General features: G+C 48.6%; 3 protein-coding genes across 8 annotated transcripts in view; 2 read left to right on the top strand and 1 right to left on the bottom strand.

Annotated features, from left to right (window-relative positions):
* Nucleotides 1-824, bottom strand: part of ZMYM3 (zinc finger MYM-type containing 3) — a 31,561-nt gene extending 30,737 nt beyond the window's left edge. For 2 of the 3 annotated variants that reach the window (XM_041396332.1, XM_041396334.1), the window contains exon 1: nucleotides 160-252. The gene's annotated coding sequence lies outside the window, so the exon portion shown is untranslated. Of the gene's footprint in view, nucleotides 1-159; nucleotides 253-780 lie in introns of those variants that run through there. The other variant, XM_041396333.1, reaches the window with a different exon arrangement.
* Nucleotides 1-1,926, top strand: part of LOC121331900 (translation initiation factor IF-2-like) — a 2,144-nt gene extending 218 nt beyond the window's left edge. The window contains exons 2-3 of the mRNA XM_041396732.1: nucleotides 197-794; nucleotides 844-1,926. Coding sequence (XP_041252666.1) covers nucleotides 197-794; nucleotides 844-1,904 — 1,659 coding nt within the window. The 3' untranslated portion in view covers nucleotides 1,905-1,926. The remainder of the gene's footprint in view (nucleotides 1-196; nucleotides 795-843) is intronic.
* On the top strand, nucleotides 483-15,334 carry NONO (non-POU domain containing octamer binding). 4 transcript variants are annotated; one of them, XM_041396335.1, is made up of 11 exons: nucleotides 483-838; nucleotides 2,341-2,509; nucleotides 5,092-5,285; nucleotides 6,272-6,573; nucleotides 8,592-8,687; nucleotides 9,574-9,770; nucleotides 10,221-10,305; nucleotides 11,359-11,461; nucleotides 12,612-12,654; nucleotides 12,974-13,083; nucleotides 14,302-15,334. In XM_041396335.1, the coding sequence occupies exons 2-11, from the start codon at nucleotides 2,350-2,352 to the stop codon at nucleotides 14,437-14,439; spliced, it is 1,428 nt and encodes a 475-aa protein (XP_041252269.1). In that variant the 5' UTR covers nucleotides 483-838; nucleotides 2,341-2,349; the 3' UTR covers nucleotides 14,440-15,334. The 4 variants fall into 4 exon arrangements, with proteins under 4 accessions (XP_041252269.1, XP_041252270.1, XP_041252272.1 ...); XM_041396336.1 differs by having other exon boundaries at nucleotides 487-838; nucleotides 2,341-2,464; XM_041396338.1 differs by lacking the exon at nucleotides 483-838 and adding an exon at nucleotides 2,025-2,176.
* Nucleotides 15,335-19,570: the final 4,236 nt, after the last annotated feature.

Raw genomic sequence — 19,570 nt, 5'->3', positions numbered from 1 at the left:
CCCCCCACCCCGGGGGGCTCACCCACCCCCCCAGCCTGGTACCCGCGCCGCACGCGCCCGCCCCGCCCCCCCTTCACGGGGCCCCAAGACCGGCCCATGGCCCCATCCGCACCTCCCGGGACACCGCCGGGGCACGCCCGCGGCCGCCACCGCTCGTACCTGGCTCTCCCGGTGCTGCGCCGCCCGCTCTACCCAGAACCCGGATTCGGGTCGCGGCCCCTTTAAATGGAGGCGCCGCTCGGAGCCCTCAACGCGCTGCAAGCTGACGGGGGGGCGGCGGCGGCGCTCTATTGGCTGTGCGGAGCGAGGGACGCGCTCTGATAGGCCGCGGTGGGGCCGGGGCTCGCGAGACTCGCTCACCAGCGGCAGCCGCGGAAACGCGGAGCGGAGCACCGAGCGCGGGAGCGGCGCCACAGCCCGGATCGCCACGGGCGCCTGGAAAACCTGGGGCGGATCCGCCTGGCGGAGCGGGTCCGGTCGGGCGGGCAGCACGGAGCCGGGCGCGGGCGACGGCCGCGGTCTGGCGGGGCACGGCAGGGTGCGGGGGGGGAGCACGGCGGGGGTCGAGGGCCGGAACGGGGCGCCCCGGTTCCCGCCGGTGCCCACGCGGCCACCCGCAAAGCCCGGAGCGGATCGCACGGAATGGGCTCGCCACCCCGCTCCCCGCCCCCCCCTTAACCCTCTCGCTGCCACCTCTCCCGGCCCCAGCCCCGCTGCCGTCCCGGGGGGTCCGGTCCGGCCGCACCGCTACGGCCTCTACCTGCCCGCGGGGGGACCCACCCGGCCGAGCCCGGGCGCCGCCACCGCCTCCCCGAAGCTGGAGCGTCTCCCCGGGGCGGTGAGTGACAGCGCGGCCGGGCGGGGCTTCCGCGGGGGCCCGGGACGCGGCACCGCCCCCGGGAGGGACCGCCTGGGCCGGCGCCCCCCGCTCCCGGCACCGCCTCCCCCCGGGATCCCCCTCCCGTGCCCGGGCTGCGCTCCCGCAGCACCGCGCAGAGCCCGGCGTGCCCTTCCCCAGCCATGACAGCGCCCACCTGGCCTCGCCGCCCGCGGCACCCCCTTCCCGCTCCGTCCGTGCCCCCCGCGCCGCTCCGCCCCGCCAGGCTAGCACTCCCCGCCTCCCCGGGGGTCTCCTGCCGCCGGGACCCGGGCCCCTCCTCTCAGCGGGGCAGCACCCAGCTCTTGGCCGCCCCGCTCCACCGGGGGGCTCTCCCATCGCTCCCGCCCCCGGGAACCTGCGGTTTCGCAGCCTGCGGGCACACGGGGCTGAGCGTGGCTGGGACCCGGGGCACAGCCGCGGGAAAGCGGGCACTCCGCGAGGGCTGCGAGCCGCCCGGGGTTACCGCGCCCGGGAGCGGGCTGGCCGCGGGTGCACGGCACCTGCACCGGCGAGGCGGCGGGAAGCGGGAGGCTTTATTGCAAGGCGGCGAAACGAAACCCGCCCGAGGCACGATGTGACCGCGCTCCGGGAGCGCCCGGTGCGTTCCCAGGGGCAGGAGCCGCCTTCCTCCCCGCAGCGGGGCAGCGACGGGAACGGGGTCCGGACGACACGGGGGAGCCCACGGCTGGACGCGGCAAGCGGCGGGCACGGGGATGGGGAACGTCTGGAGGAGACCGGATCGGCACAGGGCGGCCCCGCGGCGCCGCCCGGGCTCCGGTGCTCACTGGCCGGGGCGGAGGAGCCAAGGCCGGACCCGCCCCGGTGCCATCCTGGGGGCGCGGCGGGGCGGCACGCGCTCGCCGCCGCCGCTGGCCCTTTAAAAGCGCGCGGCCCCCGCGCGCCCGCACCGCGCCTGCGCACCGCGCGCGGGGCGGCTCGCGGCGCTCCCTTTGTCCCCCGCTCGCCTCTCACCCAAGCTTGGTGTCCGCGCCGTGATTGGCAGCGCGCGCTGCCGCTCCGTTGACCAATGGGGTCCGCGCACGGCCGGCTGGTCCCGCCCCCCTACGGCGGCCGCTGTGAGTGACAGCGGGCTTGGCCAGTTAGCGGCGCGGCGGCGGGCGCCAGATGGCCAATAGGAGCTCAGGGAGAGGGGCGCCGTGTTAGGCTGCGCGAGTTCCGGCCGCGCGCTCTCCTCTCAGGGCCGCCGCGGTCCCGGTGCCCGTGTCCGTCCCGGTGTCCGTGTCCGGGGCCGGTGCCTGTCCCGGTGTCCGTGTCCCTGTCCGGTGTCGACGCCAGGTGAGGTCGCGGGGGCGGCAGGGTCGCGGCTCGGCCCCGCTCCGTCGCCGCCGGGGCCCGGCCGCGGCCTGCGCGGCCCGCCCCGCCCCTGCACGCGGGGCCCGCGGGAGCCACCCGGGACCGAGCTCCGGGCCGCTTCCCGACCGCGCGTGTGTTGCTTTTAGGTGGGGAAGATGCAGGGCAACAAGGGGTTCAACATGGAGAAGCAGAACCACGCTCCGCGCAAGCAGCACCAGCAGCACCCGCCGCCGTCCATCCCCGCGAACGGGCAGCAGGCCAACAGCCAGAGTGAGTCCCGGGCCCGCCGCGGGGGCCCGCCCGGCCCCGCTCTGGGTAGGCGCTGAGCGACCGCTTCGGTGCAGCGGGAAACCTCGGGTTAGCTGCGGCCCTCGGGGGTGCAACAGGTCTCGGCAGGAACAAAAGGAACCCGGTTTTCCGAGTTAAACCAATAAATCCGTAGATTCCCAAGCAGGCTGCAGCATCTCCTGCTAGATCAGTTTTTTTCCCTTGTTGGAAGCTACGGTTTTAATTGCGCCTGGGTTCTATTTGTGGCTTTTCTTGTGGTTTTGCTCAGTCCGCTCGAAGGAACACGCGACTCCCGTGGCGTTTGTTCGTAAGTTTTTTGTGTTCGTGAGTTTCTTGCGTTCCCAAAACCAGGGCAAGCTATATAGAGGTTCTGTCTTTGTCTCAAAATCTCAGGAAAAGATCCTTCTAGTTGGAAAGTCAATGTGTTCTTGTCAGTGTGTCTGTAAGCGTCGCGAATCTAACCAGCTCTGTCTTTCATTGTCTGGTTCCCGTTTTTTCCCCTGGCGTAACAGATGGCTTCTCAATACAGGTTTTCTTAGGAAACTAGAGACTTAAGAAGCTCGATTGCTAGAGTAGTGACTAGATTATACAGGAGGAGGAATCGGGGAAGATTATGTTGTAGTGAAAATGTTGTTGCAGCGATCTGCAGGCACCTCTTAAGACTGATTTTTTTAACGGGGCCGGTGCCTGTCCCGGTGTCCGTGTCCCTGGTCGGTGTCGACGCCAGGTGAGGTCGCGGGGGCGGCAGGGTCGCGGCTCGGCCCCGCTCCGTCGGCGTTGCTGAAAGCCGTCCTGCTCCAGCGGGTCTCCGGGTTTTCCTGGAGCGGCTGCTTGTGAGCTGGGGCAGAAGGCGTTAATGGCTTCAGGGGCCTGAACTGATCTAACCTGATGCTGTAGAAGTGGCGAGACATCTCCGTTAGCGTTTTGGGATAGGGAAAGAGTGCTTTACTTTTATTAGATGTGGATTTTTTTTTTTTTTTAAAGTTTGGACACTTTGGCGGTTGAATACAAAAAATGTGTAGAAGTCACCTGTGCACTTTGTGTGATTCCTCGGAGTGGGGTTTTTTTGTGTCAAGGATACTGGGCTGGTAAAAATCCAGCGTGTTTTTGTTAAGTGGTGGAGTTGAACGGGCTCTTTATCAGTTCCCAGACAATAACAGACAAGAGTGGCAGAGCAGCCGGTTCCAGTCAGGTTGAAAACAATAACAGTACAGCTGTACCGTGGAATTCCCACAGGAATCAGCTTGTACTGAGTGAGTGACTGTGTCTCCCTCCTTTGCATGGATCTCCTGAGGCAGAACAGTGTACTCTGTGTTCCCCTGAGAGTAACTCTGCTCCAAATACCTGGTGTTGTATCCACAGCCCTTGCAATTGATCCCCAAATACTCATAGTAATGCTGTGAACAAGGCAAAATGTTTCACTCCTGCACCTTTGCTGTGTGAAGTAGGTAACTTGCTCTGCTGCTGTTCTCTGAGCACACTCTCAGTCTGGTTATTTAGTGTTGGCCATGGGGATGTGCTTACTCCCATCAGAGGGTTGTCTTTGCTTGGACAGTCTTTCTCATTTTAGTGCCCTGTTTTGTAACTGGAATCAAGTCACTGATGTTCACAGTTTATTCCTTATGTGTGACCATGACTCGTGTCCCCTGCAAAGCAAAGGAGTTGCTTTCTGTTTCCTGTAGTCCTGTGTAGTGAAATTGCATGTGTGTTTAAGAAGGGGCACAGGGTGATAAAGTGGTGCTAAATCCACCCCTGTGTCTGGCACATAACAAAGCTTTCAGGATGATGCTGGACTCTTGCTGAATTAAGGGTTAAAGATTGTATATGCCTGTGGGGATTTGAGAATGTTACTGTTTGTGTTTATTTCTCTTGGATAGCTCAGAAAATATTTTAACCTTGGACTTGATCTCAGAGGTCTTTTCCAACTTTAAAAATCCCTTCTAGGAGAACTTACTGAATAGGGATTTTTTTTTTCCTTGTAATTTTTTCTGAGGGCTCACTTATATGGCAGGGGTTTTTTTTTTGTAATTTTGGGTTGGTATTTTTCCCCACTATTTTAACTATTCCAGTCTTCTCTTCAGCTTGGAAACTCATACTCCAGCACCCATCTCATAGAATATTATCTGTCTGAACAAAATTTCCTCTTATTTAAGTATTTTTTCTAGATACCTGGAGTTGTTTTGGTGTGTTTTTGAGTAAAAGTCTGTTTTCTGGCTAACCTGTGGCTTTTCTGTAATTATTCATGTCGTAATAGCAAAATCCTGTGTTGTGACTGCAGTTGATATTTTGGGGGCCAGTTGCCTTGACCAGATCTCAAAAAGTTTGAGTGAAATATCTGATGTTATTTCAAGTTGTGTTGTTTTCTCCAGTTCTAGACTGTCATTCACTTGTGTTAATAAGTCCTGAGGTTCAGTTTTCTTTAAAAAAAGCTGTGGGGCCATTCTAAAATAAAACCCCCCTCTTTGCTGGAGAGATGGCTGGAGAGGTTTAAGACCAAAATGAACGGATGTGTTACCTGTATTATCCTGTGTCTCTGTAGTCACTGTGATGAAACCTAATAAAATTTATCCCCCCAACTGTAGAGCAGCTGTGTACCTTATTCCCCTCAGATGAAGGCCTGACTATTGACCTGAAGAATTTCCGGAAACCCGGTGAAAAGACCTTCACCCAAAGAAGCCGCCTCTTTGTGGGGAATCTGCCCCCAGATATTACAGAGGAAGAGATGAGAAAGTTGTTTGAGAAGTATGGCAAGGCAGGGGAAGTCTTCATACACAAGGACAAAGGCTTTGGTTTTATCAGGCTGGTGAGTGACTTGGCACTTCGGGGAGTTTTGTGGTGATGGCTCACAATGCAGCAGTATTGCTAATTGAAAGTTCAGATGTCTTGCTGATTACACCTGCTGATGATCTTAGTAACCTGGAATATGGGATTAGCTTCCAAGTGATTTGTCTAGGCCTTGCTATTAGGAGACACGTGAATTTAGGCAACTTGTGGCAGGAGTTATGAGAGATCTGATAAATTTATTCTGAAATCAGTTGGTAGAAAGCAGAAAAAGAAAAACTCCACATGAATGTGATGCTATTATAGACCAAGTGAACTTTTCTATTTCTGGAATATGGCATTACTATGGGCATAGTTTGTTGTGCAGCATTTCTGGCGTGTTTAATGGTCTTGGGCTAGGGGATCTCTAGATGGTCACGTTGAAGTGTGGCTGAAGGGGAAGTAGGTACCACCATAGAGTGGTTCTCAGATTTCTGTGGCTCGTGCACCACCTTTGTTAAAGTCCTGAGGTGGGTGGATGGGGTTCCCACTCCCATATCTGGGCCACTTTCATGTAGTGCAGCTGCTTGGTACTTAATTAGATGAGTGGAAAGGTGTGAAAGTGGCATAGAAGGTCTTTAATGGATTGTCCTACTGTCAGCATTTCCTTATCAGACTTGGTTAATAGATTAATCTTGGTTGTTTTTTTTAATGTATTTGTATTTTTTTTAAAGTGCTTTATAGCCTTAATATAATTATGTGTCATAATGAACATTTCATTGTTTGCTAGTTCACACTAGCTCTTGGACTAAACTTGGGTATTTGTTATATATTTCTCACCCTCCCCGCCCCCAAACTCTGCCTGCTCAGTCATTCATGATAAGGAGTAGCTGTGCTTTTTGGCACACTTCTTACCAAGCTGTGGGAAAATCATTTATTTCTCTCAGAAGTACTTGTTGTGGAGAAATAAGCTGGCGTTGAATCCCGTGCCTTGCTGGGAGTTTTAACGCAGGCTGTTTTTATCTGCAGGAAACTCGCACTCTGGCAGAGATTGCCAAGGTGGAACTGGACAACATGCCTCTGCGCGGGAAGCAGCTCCGAGTGCGCTTTGCCTGCCACAGCGCCTCGCTGACCGTCAGGAACCTGCCTCAGTTTGTGTCCAACGAGCTCCTGGAGGAAGCCTTCTCGGTGTTTGGCCAGGTGGAAAGGGCTGTGGTTATTGTGGATGACAGAGGACGATCCTCTGGGAAAGGCATTGTGGAGTTCTCAGGGAAGCCTGCTGCTAGGAAAGCGCTGGATAGATGTAGTGATGGGTCTTTCCTGCTGACTACGTAAGTGTGGATGGAGAGAGGTGCTCTGCTGGCATGTGCAGGTTGGGTGGCGTTGGCTGGTGAGCGCTGGTTCTAACAGCACAGTGGGACAGATGGGGCACCAGGTGCTGGGGGATTGGCCCGGGGAGATTTTATTTAGCTTTGTTCCAACAAGAGACAGCCTGTGCTGAAGCTCAGGTGTGAAAACTTTCTTCAGGGAAGCTGCCGGTGGGGTAAGTGCATAAAACTTCCCAATAAACTTCTCCATAAAACAACCTTAGGGCAATTAAAGCAGCCTTTAAGAGCAGGACCTATTTCAGAGACCATCCCTGTAACTTGTTTGGAAACCGAGTGCAAGCGTGTTAATTGTGCACTCTGGGTCACTAATGGGAAGAGTCTTGGGATGGGATTCCATGGGGTGGAATGCCACTGTGGGCATGAATCTGTTGGAGAGGCTGCTCAGATAGATTGGATTGTTTGGAGTTTTCACCGTTATAAACTGTTTTCCGTGTGCTTGAATGTAATAAGGCAGAAAAGCATGTTCTCATAATTATGTGGACTTGCTCAAGCAAATGACCAATTCCAGTTGCATTCCACAAAGCAGCTTATTGCTCTGTTAAGAGGGAGCCATTACTGATCTCTTGGAAAAAAATTACTCTGTTTTGTGTTATGCTCCTAGAATTTGTGACTAGAACACTTCCTGAAATGGAGCTATATTGCTAATTTTTAAAGGAATTTCTTAAAGTTTTATGCTTCTCACCTCCTGTGGATCTGCAGTGGCACAGCTATACACAAGCATATTCCATTTCAAAAAGCAGGTTTTTCTTTTAATAGGGATTTTTCTCCCTGATGCTTCTTGATGCTTCTCTAACCAGCATAGTGAGTAGTGCTCTACAGGAGGATTACTATTAGGGAGCTTTTGCTGAGTCAGAAGTCTATACCTGAAAGAACCATGAAAACAGATTTTTAAAAGTGATCATGCAAAACTAATCACTATCAATGCATAACTAAGGTTAACATTCAGTCTCTTTATAGTTATCAGTACATTAGGTTCTGGTAAATAAGCCCACAAATAAGTCTATTGTTCCTTTCTGGTCATGGTTTGGTTTTGATTAAACTTGTTCTGGTTTGTCCTAGTTCAAGACAGGAAAGCTAGATAAACTGTTTGAAATCTGTTGATGTTAAAAAAATAGGACTATTAATAATGGAATATGTCACATGAAAGTGCATTATGGATCTTCAGCTGAGGAAATGGATTTTAGCCTTCCATATCCTGCCTTCCTGCTGGAGCCTGGGTACCCATTGCCACTTGGCACAACAGGATCATCTCTCTTCATTTCCCCAGCCCTGGCACATGGGACTGAGGAGCTCATGGGAAGCTGGGGTGCTGCGTTGTGCTGCGGATGAGCAGTGTCAGTGCTGTGGTGGAGAGCTGATTCAGAGACCAGGTCAATATTCTGCAAGCAGAAGCCAGGAAGACAGAAGCACATCTGCAGTGTCTATTGTGAAGTGCTCCAGTGGATTCCCTGGGGGGTGGAAATTGAGACAAGGGCCCAGTGGACCTTCCTAGGGCACTGTTGCCAAGCAACAATAGCACATGGTGGCCTCAGCAGGAGAGGATGACTGGATGGTTCAGCCTGCAGCCTCCAGTGAGGAGTGGTGTAGTGACTCTTTGCTTTAGACGGCCATAAAAAGGCAGATGGACTTGTGCCACTCTAGAGACAAGACTTCATGCTGAGTAGATCCTACTGGAGCATGTCAGGATTCCAGTTAAGCTGTTAATTTGAAGCAAGTAACTAAAAGTATTATTCTTCCAGTACAATTTTGGTTTGCATTAAACAAGTATTTTGACTTAGTTATACTCCTATTCTAGAGAAAAAGAAAAGAGAGTTCAAAGTGATTCCTGGTTTCACTTCTTGGTTGAGATCCTCAGCTGCTCTGAGTTTTTGAGCAGTGCTAAAAGCAGTTTAAGTTGTGCTTTCCACAACTGCAAGCTTGTTCTTGAATTTTCGTGAAGGCATCTCACTTTTTCATTACAGATTCCCTCGCCCTGTCACTGTGGAGCCCATGGATCAGTATGATGATGAGGAGGGTCTACCAGAGAAACTAGTCATCAAAAACCAGCAATATCACAAGTATGTGCCTGGCATGCAGCAGGAGAGGAGAGTGCCTGTGGGCTAGTGTCTCATTCTTAGAAGGGTGGCTCATCAGTGCTCATCAGGTCCTCCTGTTTTTTTCCATAAATGTGACCTGACTTTGAAAGGAGAATTCATTCACTCTTCTCTTGCCATGATTGGCTGAAAGAAAGCAGTGATTTTGAATCCACACTGCTGGATAAGACTGGCATCCTTCACATAGTTTGTATAAGTCCATTTCAGTTGTTGGAATAAAAAAATTAGGTCAATTTGAGATAACACAGATGACATGAGATTCCCTGGGATGTATTACAGAAAGGCTTTGTAGGAAACATTTGAACCCACAGTAGAAATTTAAGGAATTATGTGACTAGCATTAGGAGATTGTAGAGTTATCCAGGTATAAGACCAGAGTCTTAGAAGGCTTCCCAGTATGGGTAAGAATCCTGTGATCTGAGCAGTTGGCATCAGCAAACCATATGAGCTCATGAGTTTTTCACGTAAGGAAGATGAGAGCTTCAGGAGGCAGAATTAGGAATAGTCCTGTTCTACAGGTACAGAGTGAAAATAACATGCACATTTGGGCACTGTTTGTTTCTGCAGTGCATCTGTCCATAAACTGCAGCAGGAGCAAAGGCTGTTGTTTTCAAGGATATTTCTAAATCTCTTTACCCAGAATCTCTTGGTGTCTTATGAAAGCAGTGTCATTGCTTGTTATGGAGGAGGACAGCTTCCATGCAGGAATAAGATGATGCCTGAGGAGCAAACAAACTGGTGTCTCAGGCACAGTTAACTGGGGTCTGCTATTGATTTGACACACAAATGGAGTTTTCTTGGTTCCTCCTTGCTCTCCTGAAGCATTCACTAGCTCTTCATTGTTTGACAGGGAGCGTGAGCAGCCTCCTCGGTTTGCACAGCCTGGCAGCTTTGAATATGAATATGCCATGCGTTGGAAGGCTTTGATAGAGATGGAGAAGCAGCAGCAGGAACAAGTAGATCGCAACATCAAGGAAGCTCGAGAGAAGCTGGAAATGGAAATGGAAGCAGCTCGCCATGAGCACCAAGTGATGCTCATGAGGCAAGGTATCAGTCACATAAATAAACACAGGATGGGAGCAGGGCCCTGCACTGTCTGTGAGGGGGTGGCTCAACAGACTGCCTGGAGGCCACTGAAGGGAAGCTGTGGTGGTTGCTTCTGTTGTAACCAGGCATGGTAGCAGCAAATAAATGGAATCGTAGCATTGTTTAGGTGGAAAAGATCAGCAAGTCCAACCATTAACCTACTTTCAGGTACTTGTAGAGCAGTAGAGTCTCCTCAAGCCCCTCTGCCCAGCTGGAGCTGCAGGGGGTTGTAGTGACCCAAGGGCAGGACTTGGCACTGAATCTTTTTAGACCTAACATGGGGAGATGCTACTGTATTGGTAAAGGCTCTGTTACCTTTTTCTCTTCTGTGTTAGAGTTCTACTTCAGGAATTTGTAAGGGGTGGCATGGGAGATGAGTCTGATTGTGTTTTTTACTGTTGTCTTAAATAGATTTAATGAGGCGCCAGGAGGAGCTGAGGAGAATGGAGGAATTGCATAACCAAGAAGTACAAAAACGTAAACAGTTGGAACTCAGGTAAGGGGGCAGGTTGTGAAATGCTGTGAATCCAGAGCAGAATAAAACATCTCTTCACTGCACCTGATTGTTCATTGTGACAATTTAATTACTACCACAAGTGTGCCTGTTACTTTGGGCTTTTTTTTTTGTTCATAGGGAAGAGTGTACAATTGGTTTAAGATGGAAGAGTTAGGAGTTTCTTCCATTGATTAGTATGTGCTTCTTCACAGTTCTGTGTCTCAGTTAAGCTCCTTTATGAGGCAGATAGAAAAATCAGAATCTCTGCTGTGATTTAGTGGCTTCAGTGCTGCAGATTGGGAAATCCCATTCCAGCATCTGTTTTCATTTGAGGGTAACTTGGTCTCAGAGATTTCTCTCTCCATTGTAACACTTCCTTGTCTTGGGGTTGTTTTGAGAAGCCCCAGGAAGATTACCAGACTATTTGTAATAGAAAGGGCTTGAGAGCTGTCAGGCTTGATGCATGATATTGCATGTAGTCAGCATGCATTTGGGAGCTGCTGTGTACATAGGGTTGGAAAATACTTCTAAGATCATGAGTTCAGCTGTAATTCTAACAGTGCCAAGCCCACCATGTCCCTAAGCACCACATCTACACATCCTTTAAATCCTTCTAGGGATGGTGACTCCACCATTTTCTGGGCAGCCTGCGTCAATGCTTTGTAACTATTTTGGTGAAGAAATTTTCCCTGATGTCAAATCTGAATTTTCCCTGGTGTGACTTGAGGCGGTTTCCTCTTGTCCTGTCACTCGTTACCTGAGAGAAGAGACTGACTCCCACCTGGCTCCACCCTCCTGTCAGGCAGTTGTAGGGAGTGATAATGTCCCACTCGAGCCTCTTTTTCTCCAGGCTGAGCTCTTCCAGCTCCTTCAGCTGCTCCTTGTGAGACACACACACACATACAAGTGGTTTTTTCTTTTTTCAAATGAGCTCTCAAAACTGAAAGTTTGAAGTGTAAAGTTTCCAATGAAGATCCATGAGGCAGCACTGCAACACAGTGATACAGATGGTTGGTGTTTGTTGTGCTGAGCATCCTTGGACTTTCTTTACAGGCAAGAGGAAGAACGCAGGCGCCGTGAGGAGGAAATGAGAAGGCAGCAGGAGGAGATGATGAGACGCCAGCAGGAAGGCTTTAAAGGGAATTTTGCTGATGCGGTACGAGTGCTCCTGCATTTCCATTACATCTGTGCACTCACATTTTCCCTTCCACAGCACAGCTTTCTGTGAATTTTCAGCTTGGTAGGAGGACTGTACATCAGGAGTGCATTGTACCCTAAATTGACTCCCTCCATTCTTAATACAGTTTAGCTGGGAAATTGTAAATCTCCCAGTTCTGTTCCACTGCTCTTCACGTAGGACCCTCTGTAGCTGTCTTGCTGTTCAGAAAAATGTAGGCTGACTAATTCTGTTCTAACAACGCCACACACACTGTCCTGAAGCACATAAGCAGAAGGCTGTTATGATTATATGACTGGCAATATCCCTAACTTGCAGTCTGTCTTAGTCACGATAAAATGATCCCAACTGAAGGCATTGCTGCAGGCATGGTATATGCTTGTACTTAAAAGTCAGTTGGTCAAGTATTTTTTTGTAGTGTAACCTGGTGGTAACCTGCCTTTTAATGACTGTATCTGTAGTTCTGTAGAAAAATGCCTTGCAATTTGTTTCCAGTCCCAGCCACTTTCTGTTGTGGAGGCAGCTGTAGGGCTGTTCAGATGGCATTGGTGCAGCTGGGGGTAAGTGTTCAATGCCTACTGGTGCAACTTGGCCCCTAGGCAAAATAGCTAAATATGTGTCAAACTGAAGTGCCTCTGGTTTTGCAGTGGGAGAAATCCATGACAGGTGTTTGTGATGCTTGGTTCATAAAAGAGAAATTGAGCTCACTAAATGGTATTTTAATGCAAGTGACCCAGTACTATGTCTTTATGTAAGCTTGCATTCCTTTCAACAGGAAAAGCTTCTTAGCTATGCTGAGGGAGTAGCAAAACTAATTCCATCTAATGTGTTACTACTGCTCAGCACATCTTTCCATCAAGATGTCTTTGTTAAAGTCTGCATGGCAGCTTTGCTGCTGGATGTTTTATTATAATTCTGAAAAACAACCTTTTATAATGAGATATTTAAAATGAGACCTATTCATTCAGCAGCTATCACGTGAAGGTTGCTCCTACCTTTCTTTGAAATTTACCTTGGGAATTACTTTTCTACACATTGTTCAGTAGTAAATCCTCAGAACTCTTTTAGTTTGTATAATTACATTTTTAAAAGCCTGATTATCAGTTGAAATGAGTGTCTGTCTTTCCAGAGGGAGCCACCAGACATGCGAATGGGACAGATGGGTATGGGAGGTAAGAGTATTCTTTGTTCCTGTGCATGTTAATTTCCTTACAAAATCTACCCTTTTTTTTAGTGATCTCATTTTATTGGCTTCTTATTTAGAAACTCAGTCAAAGTAATCTCCCAGACAAGTAAGAGGAAGTATTCATGTGACAGGAAACACAACATGCTGTAAAGCAAGATCAACTGGTCTTGACCTGATAGTGCAAAGCTGGTTAATAGACTGGACTCTGTCCCTGTGTGGAACATTGTTTTGTGGCTCTGGGGTGATGAGCAGACTCCATTCACTGTGTGTGTGTGCCAGGACTATTCCTCAGTTTTCTTTTCCAGGTACCATTGGCATGAACAATAGAGGAGCTATGGGTGGTACCAATGTCCCAGCTCCTGCACCTCCTGCTGCTGGTCCTGGAGCTATGATCCCTGATGGAGCCATGGGAATGGTAGTGTATCTCCATCTGCTTTTTGTACACACCTCTAAAATGCATATTATGTTGTTTCCAGTATTAAGCACTAGCTGCTGAAGTTGAAGCTTATTTGTCTACCCAGACCTGTTGCTTCACTCCTGCTAAAATCTTTAGAAGTTAATCTTGCCTTGGTACTAGCTGATAATTTTCAGGAGATTGAGCCAAGTCTAATAATGGCTTAATTTACATCCAAGAGAGCTAGTGCTAAATGCTTGTTAGAAAGATCTTAGCAGTAATATGTGGTTGTTTTTAAATGACCTAATGGGAAGCACTTTGTTAAATTGAGAGTTTTTTGAGAGTAGATTCTTGTAGGCATAAAGCCAAGCTTTCAGGAATGTTCTGTTCATCACCAGTTTCATAACCAGAAAAGGGTTGTCTCCTATTCTCATATGCCAGAATGAGTTCAGCTAATTTGCTTAGGAGGTCAAAAGCAAAGAATCAGTGATGTTCATGCTTATTTGTTTGACTTTTTAAAATTTTCTTATTTGATTTAGTTTTAATCTTTACTGCAGGGTTTTGCAATAGACCCTGGCTTTTGTGGCATTTGTCATTCCTCTCTGTCACACAGAGGATTGGCACTCCCACAGTGTCAGCACTTCCAGTCATCAGCAGAAACAGCAGCAGTCATAGTAAAGTTTGTCCTGAAAGTTCATCTTCCTTCAGTGGTTTTTATGAGCTGGTCCAATAAACAGTTTTCCTGCAAACATTCCTACTCGGACTTCTTGCTCTGTCATGACTGCTATGACACAGATTTATTTTTTTATCATAAAGAACAGTTTTATTTGTCTAAATACTTCTGTACCTAAGTGGTAGGGACAGCGAAGCAGCTGAGGTTAAGGGAATGTGCACTACACAGGGAAATTAAGGGGCAAGATGAAGCCAGGAGTGGAAAGGGAAGGTGAGTTCAGATGCTCACCTGCTGCACAGCAGGGCTCTGCTCTGTGAGGTGGTGCACTCAGTCCCAGAATGTCTGACTGCAGGTTGTGGGGGGAAAGGAGCTTTGTCCTGCAGTGCTCCAGTGGTGCAGGATTGGGACTGGGGGATGTTTTTGGCAGGGTGAAGGTTTGCAGTGAGGTCAGCTGGAATTGTGGAATCCTGGTAGAATTGGAATCAATCAACTCAAACTGCTTTTAACTGCCCTTTGTTCTCCCTTGTTTTTCTTGCTGCACCTTCTGCACTTGTCCTCGTTCCCAGACTCCACCACCACCTCCAGACCGCTTTGGCCAGGGTGGAGCCATGGAAGGCCTTGGAGCCATGGGAGGGAACCCGCCTGCCTTCAACAGAGGAAATCCAGGGGGGGATTTTGGCCCTAACAAGCGTCGCAGATACTAACAGGATTAAGCTAGCCCCTGTACACGCCCCAGAGAAAGAGATCTTGGCAGGCCACACAGGTTCATTCAACCTGGGGGGGAGGGGGGATGTTTTACAGATAGTTAATTGGGGCCTGTTTTGGTAAAGCCACTCTAGGACAAGGGGAGTGCAGTCTGACTGGTAAAAGGTTTTGGAAAATTTCATGTGGTGCATTCCTAATTTCAAAGTGAAAAATGAATTCTGGGAGGCTGCCGTGGTTCAGTAACAGTAAAATCTTGCAAGGACCCTAATGCCTTGACCATTCCAGGTTTCCTATTTGCAGCTGAAATCATGAGACTAAATTAGGTAAAATTTCAGTATGTCTTGGCATTTTTTAGGGTAGTGTACCTTGCTTAAGAGCACAGGGGAGCCTCTGGAGAACCAGGGCAGCATTTGGGTACTTTGCAGCTCCCGTGATTTTGTAAATTTATATAGCTCCAAATGATATGTCATGTAGTGAATTGGAGGAGGTTTTGTTTGTTTCTTTTTCCTTTTTTTTTTTTCCCTCCTAACTTGTTAGTTACTCTTTTTACCTGGACCATTTGTTTCTTTGAAGTAGTTGACAGTCGTGCAGCCCGAAGGGCTGGGAGGTTCCTGTTTGGATGGATTTTTTTGATAACGTGTTGTATCTCTTTCTTTTTACTGGTAGTAAAGTACAATCTATTGGATAAAGATACTGTATCTCATGCTGAAGATTTAACTGAAACAAATGTTTGTATAATCCTAACCTTGCCTGTCCTTTGTGTAGAAGTACTACAAGATTTTTCATTTAGTGTAAACTGTTTGAACACAAACTGTAATTGTCCCACTAAAAAGTTTGAGTTTGTCTGAGGAATGTTACAGGAATGCATTATTAAAGTGGATTTTAAGCCTTTTTTATCTGGTGTCTTGTTTCTTCTGTTTTTTAATACTAATGTCCACATGTGGATTGAATTTAATGAAGCTTCTGGTTATGGCATGAAAGTTGTTCTTGCATAGCTCTGTAAAGAGGGTGTTCAACCCCTGAGGATTTTCTAGCAGTTTTCCTTGTCACAGAACAAGTTTTATTTGTGGGTTGGAATGTGACCTTCAACTTCAGCAGGTTAGAATGCAGAAGGGGAGCTGCTGACATACCTGGGCTGTGTCTGCTGTGCTTGCAGGGAGCTGGGATGCAAGACTTGTCTGTGTGTCAGCTGGAGCTCAATTCCTGTCTCAGGTGCAGAGTTGTCTGTCTGTGCTCTGTGCTGCAGGTGCCTGTGGCTGGGACCTTCCAGAACTCCTGTTCTGGGACAGGAAGGAGAGGACTCACTGGTGGCAACAGTAATGCTTTATCTGGTGTAATACTTGAGGGAATCTGTAGGGACAGGAGCCTTCTGTGGCTTCTGTTCTCACACTGAGTCTCTGGAGTTGAGACTGCCAAGGGGTAAGCTTAGAAATAAATTTAGGTGAGAAAAGGTGGAGGGAGGAAGTGATAGCCTAAAAGCATAAGAAGTTGCCTTGAAAAATTGTGAAATAGGAAAGATAAAAACATTTTAAGATGGCTAATGTTGCCACAGCAAGAACCTTAAATTAGGGTTTGGTCCTGTTAGGTACTCTTTAAGTACAGGGGAAGATGAAATAATCTCCCTGGAGCCTTGAGTAGTTTACCCCTTTCTTTGGATGGCTTTTAGTTAACCTGGAATGAGATGATAAGATGTATGGAAGAGAGGCTGCAGCCAATGCTCTTTCTTTTTCTTAATTTGTTTTCCACATTTGAAAGCATCAGCAGCTGGTTTGCTGAGATGATATGGTATCTAATGGTGGTTATCAGCTTGATTGTGAAGCATGAAGAGTTTGGTGATGTTTTTCATCTGCCTCATTTGCTAGAACAGCTCACTGTTGCAAAATCTCAAGTGAGAATGCTAATTAGCTTTTCTGTTGCCCTGTGGAAGATGGATCTGTTCTTGCAGCTTGTGTCTGGAACGAGGCTGGCAGACACTGACTAGTGCCATGGCTGTTGGGTAAGTACATTGTTTAGTTCTGAAGTGTGAAATATGAGGAGAAGCAGCCATGAAGGTACATCCAGGTATCTGTATTACCTCCTTCACTTGCCAGTTGCTCAGCTGGCTTGTGTGTTACTGAGCAGCCCAAGGAGAAATTGCTGTGAAACATAGTGAAACAGCAGAGCTCAAATGTTCAGCATCACTGTTGCTGAACAGTTCTGAGCAAGTATAAGATAAGGATGGGTCTGGTTACTGCCTTTCCCCGGGAGAAAAGGGTGTGTAAAATCACAGGGGAGGCGGAATTTAGCACTGCTCAAAGCCCATCTATCAGGATTTCAAATACTGAAACTAAAGATCCAGTGGCAGCAATGAAAGAAAACTAAATTCTGCTATGGATCCTATAGGTAACTATTCTTAATTTGCTTTAAAGGAATAAACTGAAAACCTGTGACTAAGGAAATGGTAAAGCAAACCTTTACTAAGGTTTTCAGAGGCATGTCAGGGACAGGCTGACTAGTGCAGAGGCATTTACAGCTGGGCACAGGAGCAAGCAAGGCTGCCTCACTCCAGAGCAGTTCCTTGCTCTGCTGGAGCCCTTTGGGCTTTGGTGGAGGTGCTTGCACTGCCTGTTCCAGGTAATGAGTTCATCCCCTGAGGCTGGGCTGTTCACAGCACTGCTGTGCTGAGGCTCAGCCGCTGTGCAGGAGGGAATGTTTCCCTCTGCATGCCTTTCCAGAGTGCTGGCTATTATGTAATTGCAGATGATGAAATATTTTTACTCTTCTGAGGATAAACCGTTGCCTTTTGCTGTCATATTTGATCAGCTGGTTTAAAATGCAGCTCTCCAGTATCAGTTTGTATCACACCAAGGATTGATGAGCAATTTGGTTTTACCATTTTGCTCTTAACTTTAAACCCCCATTGTTTGTGGACTTCAGAATTTACAGCTTGTGCAGCTTCCTCTTCAACGGTAATGAGTGCATTTGCAAGAATCAAAGATAAATGAAAAATCCAGCTGGTAGGTGGATAATTTTGTCATACCAAAGCAGTAGACAAACATTTCATTTTTTTTTCCTGGCATGGTGCCTCTCACTAGCAGCTCTAATTTATCATGGAAAGCTGCAAGTGATGGCATGTGCTGAACTACTTTTCCAGTGAGCTACCTTTGGGGGCAGAAAGAAGGAAGATGTGATTTTCTATGGCCTTGCTGAAAGGAGCCATCATTCTCTCTTCTCTTGGTCGTGACTTGGGTACCTAGTGCCAGATGTAAGTAAAAAGAGAGTAAGCAAGCAAGGAGCTCAGCCAGGCACAGCACTGGTTTGGGGGCACTTTCCCTCACTTCAGTTTGGCCACTCTGCTCTAAATAAGCTCACAGTGACCTCCCTATAAAGGCAACAGGACCCTCAAAAGGAAAAGTGTGAAAACCCCACACTCAGTGCCAGTTCAGGGTATTTCAGCCAGCAGATTTTGATTCAGGATGGCAGCTAATGATATAAAATTGAGTCTTAGGAGTAAACTGAACTCTTCTTTTTTGGACTGGTTCTAACTGAGGACTGAAGTGCACTTTTTGATGGGGAATATTGCATGTGCCTTCAGAGTGAGCACCACAGTGAATCAACTCCTAAAGGAGTCACTCAGCTCCAAGGAATTACCTCTGGAGCAAGACACTGGCTGAACTACAGGGAGAAAATCCTTATCAGCTGTTAGCTGGTTCCTGTGAGGTTGTAATTCTCCAATGAGGCTGAAGTGTTGCAACATTAGAAATTCCAGACTTTCCAGATTCCAGACTGCAGAAAAGCAGTGGTTTTGAATGGAGAGGTTCCCATAGTCCCATTTCTGGTCTTTTTCAAACCTGTTCTCTGAACTGTTGAGTACAAGCAGTGCAGACCCCTTGGACAGGTGCTACATAACTCCTTAGCAGTGCTATCTGAAGAATGGCCAGGCAGAATTGCTGCAGAATTGCTCAACACATGCTCTTTTGAGAAAGATTTTATTGCCCAAATAAATAAAACACATTAATCCTGCCTGCTGCACACACAGCAGTAATATGTTTTTCAGGGATATCCCTTCACCTTACAGGCCTTTTGTATGGAGGAATTACTCTGTGCTTTAGAAATGCAGTGTCTTGCTGCTACCCTGGCTCCACATCAGGGCATCCTGAATGACTGAAGGGTCAGGGGTGGGCTGGGTTTGTTTCCCTGGAGGTATCCAGCATGCTCTCCCCAGGACCTTGCAGGGCTGTTTTACACTGACCCTGATTGTTCAAGGGCAAACACATTCAGCTGGGTTTGAGAATAATTTATTCTGTTTTTTCTACTTCCTTTTTTGATCTGTTGTATATGGAATTAAGTGTACATGAAGCAAATGGGCTCTATTTTTAATTGGCAGCTGGGAGCTCGATTCCTGTCTCAGGTGCAGAGCTCAGAGTTGCCCCAGCCCCCAGGGTAGCTGCTGTTGATCTCTGTGATGTGTCAGCCACATCAGCCTGTTGGTGTTTCCTCTGAGGTGTGCAGGGTAACCTGAGCTCCACATTCTCACTGGCACAGGGTCGGTGACAGCTGCAGCCCTGCTGACAGCTCGTGGAAAGAACAGGGAGATCTGAAACACTATAGCTCTGCTCAGCCCCCAGGATGGCACACTCCCCTGTCACAGCCTCTGCCCAGCTCCCTGGGTCCCCACTGATCTTTCTCACCGAAGCAGTGGCTCTGGATGCCAGCAGGATTTTTTTGCCCACCTTTGGGACTGTGGGGTCAGTTGTGACCTGGGCCAGTACGGTGCTGTGGAGCCACGTGGATCATGTGGGTGTGACAAGCTCCCCACTGCCCTCCTGTTTCCCTCCCAGCTTTTGGGTGGTGTAGGTTTGTACACAGGTGACCCAGGTATGAAGAGGTGTGACAGTGATGCATGTCCTCCCCTGCAGCAGGGCTGGCTCCTTGCTGAGGAGCTGACAAGGAAAAGCCTGATGTTGCTGATGGGTGGGGGTGCCAGAACTGAGCTGGAGATAAAGTAGCAGGACAGTGTGAAATAATCTGGAGTCTTCTCCCTGATAAGCTCCAGAATTCTGGCAACAGTTCACCCTAACTCTGAACTCTGGAGATACCCTTGGAATGACAGAAAATTCTTCAGGCTTTGTAGAGGGATTAAGTAGGTTA

Source organism: Onychostruthus taczanowskii, unplaced genomic scaffold (genome assembly GCF_017590055.1).
Source record: "Onychostruthus taczanowskii isolate IOZ18803 unplaced genomic scaffold, ASM1759005v1 scaffold13, whole genome shotgun sequence".
In the NCBI taxonomy this organism is placed as follows: Eukaryota; Metazoa; Chordata; class Aves; order Passeriformes; family Passeridae; genus Onychostruthus; species Onychostruthus taczanowskii.
This window is presented reverse-complemented; position numbering and strand designations above follow the sequence as displayed.